At 37.8% G+C, this 7,463-nt stretch overlaps 1 protein-coding gene across 18 annotated transcripts; it reads right to left on the reverse strand.

Annotated features, from left to right (window-relative positions):
• Positions 1 to 1,007: 1,007 nt before the first annotated feature.
• Positions 1,008 to 3,233, reverse strand: LOC127803575 (36.4 kDa proline-rich protein-like). Of its 18 annotated transcripts, none has more exons than XM_052339911.1 (3): positions 2,818 to 3,227; positions 2,548 to 2,616; positions 1,008 to 2,496 (listed from the first exon to the last, which is right to left on the reverse strand). In XM_052339911.1, exons 1-3 carry the CDS (start codon positions 3,149 to 3,151, stop codon positions 1,331 to 1,333), a joined length of 1,569 nt encoding a protein of 522 aa, XP_052195871.1. In that variant the 5' UTR covers positions 3,152 to 3,227; the 3' UTR covers positions 1,008 to 1,330. The 18 variants fall into 18 exon arrangements, with proteins under 18 accessions (XP_052195871.1, XP_052195862.1, XP_052195874.1 ...); XM_052339902.1 differs by having other exon boundaries at positions 2,686 to 3,227; XM_052339914.1 differs by having other exon boundaries at positions 1,008 to 1,920; positions 2,353 to 3,233.
• Positions 3,234 to 7,463: the final 4,230 nt, after the last annotated feature.

A 7,463-nucleotide genomic window follows, 5' to 3' on the forward strand; every position in this document is an offset into this window, starting at 1 on the left:
TTTTACAACAAGTATAAGAATTAAATTTTTATGATGGCAATTATTTTATGTAAAGATGTAAAGTGAATGTTTTATTTTATGTATATATAAATTATAATTGCGTCGGTCCAAACTCAAAACTTGATTTATCCAAAGATAAAAAAAAAAAAAAAAATTCTGGACTGGTTAGTATGGCCAATAGACCACACCACGTGGGTGGTAGTTTGATTGCATTCGTGGATTCATACAGAGCGTAAGGTTAATATGGGCTTGGCTAGCTGGCTGCATCATTCAAGTACTCAATAAAAATCTAATAATGAAAGATTTGGATTGTTGTGCAAAAGTCGCCAAATATTATAGTTTTGGAGCGAGCTTTATTTGAACACGCGGCAACTTGGTATTTTTTTTTTTAGTGGTTTAGTAATAGTAGGGATAGCAATTAATTAAGGAGTTTAAAAACTTAATTTAAAGTCTTAAGATAATCACTCGAGACTCTCGATATTCGTGTTCTCGATTACATTAAAAGAGACAAATCGTAAATATAAAATTTTACCAATTAAACTCATAATTTATTAAATTGATATTAATATATCAATACCGTGGAAGCACTTAAGTCTAAACTTTAGTTAGTTGTGTTATTAGGTTTTGTGCTTTAAGAGAATATTATTGTTGGGACATGCTCTTGATGTTGACCCTATGTATATATTATGCTTAATCTCATATATAGGAGGAGGACGAGTTGTATAAATAATACACAATATAATTTCAACATGATGCATGAATATATCAAAAATGTTATTTAGATTAAAAAAATATAATAATCCATACGGAACACTCAAGATGATAAATACTAATACTAAATGTCACCCAAAAAAATTAAAAAAACTCAAAATGTGCAAATAATATATATATATATGGGCTGATATATCAATATATATATATAGCTCTAATTATAAATTAAATAGCTAGGAGCGGCGTTATTTTCCAAAGTCAAGATGCCGGACAATGACACTTATCTTTGAACAGCAAAAAAAGCATGCAATTAAAAATACACGTTAATCATTCACTGGAAATTATGCAAGCCTTCGTCTTTGCAAACTCACATTACATATCGGCAGCCATGGAAAACCAAGATCAAGCTTTCAAACACCTGAGGAGAGAGACTGTGGCATGTAATTATACGACCTAAACATATATACTTGCTCACACTAGTGCTTTCATGGATGATTAGAAAACAAGCTCGTCTTATTCTTTCTGGAAATTTTGCAATCTCCATATATATTTATATATATCGTCCATGAAAACAAAAGCAAAAAAAAGCCTTCCGGCCGCCAATTATTCTCCAACCACGTTAATAAACAGCGGGACACTGAAAACCTGCCGGCGGCGTCTTGCCACAGTCGATGAGAACTTGCAGGGCTACGGGAAGAACGATGTTAATGTTGAGAAGCTTGGCTTTAATGGTGGTGCAGAGGCAGACGGCGGCGTCTAAGCCCACTAGTCCCTCCAGCACCGGGCAACAGGTGTCCTTTGCTTGGCTTCCGATACCAATGTGAACAAGCCCGCCAAGCAAGTCCACGCACGCGCCGAGTTTTAGAGTGTCCACAGGGCAAGTTTGCGGTGCCGCCGGTGGAGGCGGCGGACAAGGCTTCTCCGTCGGGGGAGGCTTCACGGGCACTGGAGGAGGACTTGTCGGCGGCGGAAACACTGGTGGGTGGACTACGGGAGGGTTCGGAATGTACGGCGGCTGGATAATAGGAGGCGGCTTCACAATTGGTGGGATGGGAATATATGGCGGCGGGTTTACCACCGGTGGGTTGGGTACGTACGGTGGGTTTACAACCGGCGGGTTCGGGACATATGGTGGTAGTACTGGTGGTTTGGGTGTGTATGGCGGCTGTACCGGTGGTTTCGGGAAAAACGGCGGATGCACCACCGGAGGTTTAGGTGTGAAAGGTGGGTTGGGTACGTACGGTGGGTTTACAACCGGCGGCTTCGGGACATATGGTGGTAGTACTGGTGGTTTGGGTGTGTATGGCGGCTGTACCGGTGGTTTCGGGAAAAATGGCGGATGCACCACCGGAGGTTTAGGTGTGAAAGGTGGGTTGGGTACGTACGGTGGGTTTACAACCGGCGGCTTCGGGACAAATGGTGGTAGTACTGGTGGTTTGGGTGTGTATGGCGGATGTACCGGTGGTTTCGGGAAAAACGGCGGATGCACCACCGGAGGTTTAGGTGTGAAAGGTGGCTTGGGTACGTACGGTGGGTTTACAACCGGCGGTTTCGGGACATATGGTGGTAGTACTGGTGGTTTGGGTGTGTATGGCGGATGTACCGGCGGTTTCGGGAAAAACGGCGGATGCACCACCGGAGGTTTAGGTGTGAAAGGTGGCTTGGGTACGTACGGTGGGTTTACAACCGGCGGTTTCGGGACATATGGTGGTAGTACTGGTGGTTTGGGTGTGTATGGCGGCTGTACCGGCGGTTTCGGGAAAAACGGCGGATGCACCACCGGAGGTTTGGGATAATACGGCGGTTTGGGATGATACGGCGGATGCACCACCGGAGGTTTGGGATAATACGGCGGTTTGGGATGATACGGCGGCTTGGGATGATACGGCGGCTTAACCACCGGAGGTTTGGGATGATACGGCGGTTTGGGATGATACGGCGGCTTGGGATGATACGGCGGCTTAACCACCGGAGGTTTGGGATGATACGGCGGTTTCACCACCGGCGGTTTGGGATGATACGGCGGCTTAACCACCGGTGGTTTCGGGTAAAACGGTGGATGCACCACCGGAGGTTTGGGATGATACGGCGGCTTAATCACCGGAGGTTTGGGATGATACGGCGGTTTCACCACCGGCGGTTTGGGATGATACGGCGGCTTTACCACTGGAGGTTTGGGATGATACGGCGGCTTCACGACGGGGGGTCTGGGATGAAATGGTGGCTTGGGATGATACGGTGGTTTGGGGTGGTACGGAGGCTTGACCACCGGAGGTTTGGGTGGCGGACAGGGCGGTGGTTTAGGGATAATAGGGTGTTTTGGGGGCTTGTGAGGAACGGGATATGGACAATCGGGACAATCAAGGGTAATAGCGAGCGAAGTGGCCAAGCTGATGAAGAAGACCAAGATCCAGAGACTTGCTGAAGAACGCTTCCCCATCTCTGGACGGATGGAGTTTGTAAAGCAAGCAAGCAGGCTAGCTAGCCAACACTACTACTGATCAGTGATGAGCCATTAGGTAGTAGCTAGTGTTCTTATATAGACAGCAAATCCATGGGGGGGGGGGGGGGGGGGGGGCATGCAATTAGGACAGTGACATATAAAATAACAATTGGTTTCTTTCTACTTACTTTTGTGGCTGTTCCTTTCTCTTCTTCTCCCTTTTTCTGTGAATAAAAAAAATACCAAAAATGCTGGCAATCAAGGACAGTGGTGTTTTGTTGTCTTCTTTTAGTGAATTAATTGCCGTGTCATTTGACTAAGGCCGTAAGGCATCCCCCACAAAACCCTTATCAGATCATGACCTCAATTAACTTATGCACCACAGTACTGCACACTCCATAACACCAACTTGGCCCTCTTGTGGTTGTGGACGACTTTTTCTTTTTCTTTTTAATTCTTTTTCTTTCTCTTTCTCTTCTTAACTCTTAATTTTAAGCCATTTAATTAATTAAAAATTTAGAATTCAAATTTCAATGTCAGCACTCTCTATATATATATATTAACTAATTTATTCCATTGAAATTGGAGACTAATGCTAGACTAGTGCTATATATATATATAATATATTTGGGAATGAGAATGAATTAAATAACATTAGAAAAAATAAATAATCCGTAGGTACGTAGATGACTACGATAAGGAAATTAAGGACAGCGAGTTCTCAACACTAAATTTATGATTGAAATTTATGCCCGACACCAAATTAGTGTATTCGCTGGAGAGCATTCTGAAACACCAAAATGGCGCTCCATAGGAGGAGGAGAATCTCAACAAACGCGGTGGTGATGTGATATGCGGCTTGACGTTTAGTGGGTATTTAGTCCGTGACAGAGTTATATATATATTTGTATATATACATATATAGATATGGGTGCAGTGCAGAAGCACTTGCATGTGACTCTCCTCCTGGGAGGATGAAAAACCTGACAAAGTTAACCCTTCAGACCCCTTTGGATCACTCCTGCACGTAAATTTTGGTCGCTTTTCTTCTTATCCTTTCAAATTATTAGAATGCGTCTTATTATAAGTTTTTATTTTTTAAATAAAATATTCACATATTATTATTATTAAAATTTTAATATATTTGACAAAAAATTCAAATAAAAAAAGAAAAAATAATAATTTGTGTCAATTGATTGAGCTTCGGGAATGAACAGCATTATTATACTAAACTGATAAATTACACTCTCAACAACCAATAAATTATAATATTCAATAGATGAGATAACGTATAAAATTATGTTTCAAACATAGAGAATATCATGAATTGAAATTAAATTACGCTTCAATCACTCATTTTCTCTTCTCACTGCTTCACTCACTTAAACGTGAAATATTCTAGGGATAAAATTTCAAATTAGAAGATGAATCTTTTAAATTAAGGTTAAAATAAATTTTATGAATGAATAATGCATGGACATGAATAAACCGACACTCTAATATAGCTTTCACCAGTATTCTAGTCCCGACACAAAACCCTAAACAGTTATCCCAATAATTCTCACTTTGAAAAAAATCTATCCCCAACACAAGAGACTTTTGCAACTTTCTGGCAAAACTCACTTGGGAAAATACTGCAATACTACTAAGGTAATTTCACACCCTATCGTGAATGACATAGGTATCGATATGCCCATAATATTATGTTAAATGAAATATCACAATTATCAAAGTAATATAACATGTATAGATATGACAAAATATACATAAATCACATGTAAATCAACAACCCTCCTAAAAATCATGCTCAATTTAGGTAAACCATTACTCTTGTTAATTTTCGAAATAAACCACTCACATCCTCGAAATTCATGCCCTGATAATTTTCTAATCAAATTCTTTGAAAAATTAATAAAATTAAAATTTTCAATTTTTCAAAAAAAAAAAATCATTTTCTCCATTTTTTCCCCTTATTTTCTTACCTCTATGCACTACTCACACGCCTGTACCACTCATCTCACGCATGCACCTCACTGCCTCGATTTGTCGGTTGTTTTTTTTTGTTGTCCCTTATCGCCAATGACTAATTTTTTGCTCGTTTCTTTGCTTTTCTTCTTCCTTATTAGCCTATTCCTTATTTCGAACACAATGGCACGCTTATTGCATGAAAATCCGTTCGAAAACACCCTTGATTTACCCGTTAAACCTCTACTCCAGCGACTTCTCAATTTTCCAACAAAGCTCACAACTACCTCAAATCGGCACCAAACTTCTTCAAACTTTCCATAAATGATCTTCACAACTTGAAGAACAAAAGTCTCTTATCCATACCTTTAAACTTTTTCTCAATTGCTCAGACTACACAATTGAATTTTGAGAAACCCTCAGCTTCACCATCGACTATTTATAGCCAATTCCAACCGTCTCTTCGGCCAATCAAGTCTTGCCTTGAAAATTTATAGTTTTCAAAAAATTATATTTTTACCTCTAATAATTTTAAAAAATTACATTTATACCCCAATAAAAATTACACAAGTCCATAAAAATTTTTGGGTATTGCACACACTCTTTTAACACTTAGAAAAATGACAAAAATTTATTCTAATTTTACAACTTTAATTGTACTTTATTTCGTACCATTTACTTTATAAATACAACAAAAATATCTCCACATTTTTCTCCTCCTCCTCTTTTTTTTCATACAGTGTACTAACAAAAATTTAGCTATTTGTCTGTAACTCTCTTCAATTCGATAATAATATAATTATTACCATGATCACACCGAAAAATATTGATAAACTATAGAATTCAAGCCACTTCGTCAAACATGGGTGGAGAATAAAAGAAGACAGAAAAAATAAAGAAAAGAGTATAAAATCAAAAAAGTCACTATTATTTTTCAAGGGCACTATTATGTTGCCCGTCGTATGGCAATATAGCAGTTGTCCGACTGAGAAACCTCCTCTCTTTCTCAGTCAGGCAACATAACAGTTGCCTATCTTTTTGTTAAAATTTAGGAACGTCGAGTGTAATTTCTTTTTACTAAAATTGAAAATATAGTAACATTGTAGGGTTCTGATCGCTGCAAGAAGGTAAACTATGTAATGTTAAATCACCTCACTAATTATTTATTGATTAAATTCATGGATGGGATGGGTTTAGCGTCAAAACTGAATTTATTTTTGGCACGTAGGGGGAGGGTTCTTTGACTCTGTGACCATGCAGACATACACAGAGTGAGATAAATAATGATTGCCAGTTAATGTTTCGTAGGGGGGTGTCGGCACCGCATGCTTCGCCCTTTGATGGCTTTAAATTTGCGAGCCAGACTGGTGCTTATTGGATTGCCTTTGTCGTCGAATAAGTTAGCTCGTGTCGCCGTCGGATTACGTGGCAAATCCCACTTAATTTACATTAAAGGTGTGAAAATTTTATGCCTCTCAATCAGGATTTAGTCTACCAACCCTGAATCCGTTAGATTTTTAAGTTTAAAAAATTATAAACAAATCCTTACATTTTTGTAAAAATGCCAATTCTATAGGGCTATTTGTGCCATTTTGCATAATTAAAAAATTATGCATTGTATTAAAAAATTATAAACTAATCCTTCATATATTTTATGCAATTCATGCACAGTTGGAAAGCTTATTCGATTGTTTATGACATATTTAACTTTTATTTAATTTTATAAAAAATTGACCAATTTTAGTTAGACTCAAAATCAATTGATCTAATTAAACGGCTATATTATGCAATAATCACTAAATTGGATATATCTTTAAAAAAATATATATGAGACTAAATTTGTTGAAAAACTAAGCTCATTTTTACATCATGTGAATTTTTTTTTTTTTTATGATTTTACACATTATCTGCAAATTCCATAAATCCACTAAATAGGCTAATGTGTAATAGTGTTTTATTTTGGACTATTTAGACATGTTGGATAGGAAAATTTGTAACTAAATATAGAAAATCATTTTTTAGTGATTCTTACGTCGATAATACATTATAGTTTCTAGAAAAAATATAATACAATGCATAGTACATTTTTAATCACCTTGTTTAAGTCCCCCATGTAATGTCATGTTCTCTCACAATGTGCATTAATTTGAGATTTCGGGAATATTTTTTTTTTTTTCAACATCAAACACACAACATAAGTCTCTCAATACATGTACCTTTATCATTTCCCGTCAATCCCGATCATACCTTCTTAGCATATCAAAATTTAATAATAAATAAACTAAGACAGGTATTAACAATCACATCAACGGAAGCAAGATCGAAACCTTAATGATATATAACT

The sequence above is a fragment of the Diospyros lotus genome, chromosome 6 (assembly GCF_014633365.1).
Source record: "Diospyros lotus cultivar Yz01 chromosome 6, ASM1463336v1, whole genome shotgun sequence".
Taxonomy (NCBI): domain Eukaryota; kingdom Viridiplantae; phylum Streptophyta; class Magnoliopsida; order Ericales; family Ebenaceae; genus Diospyros; species Diospyros lotus.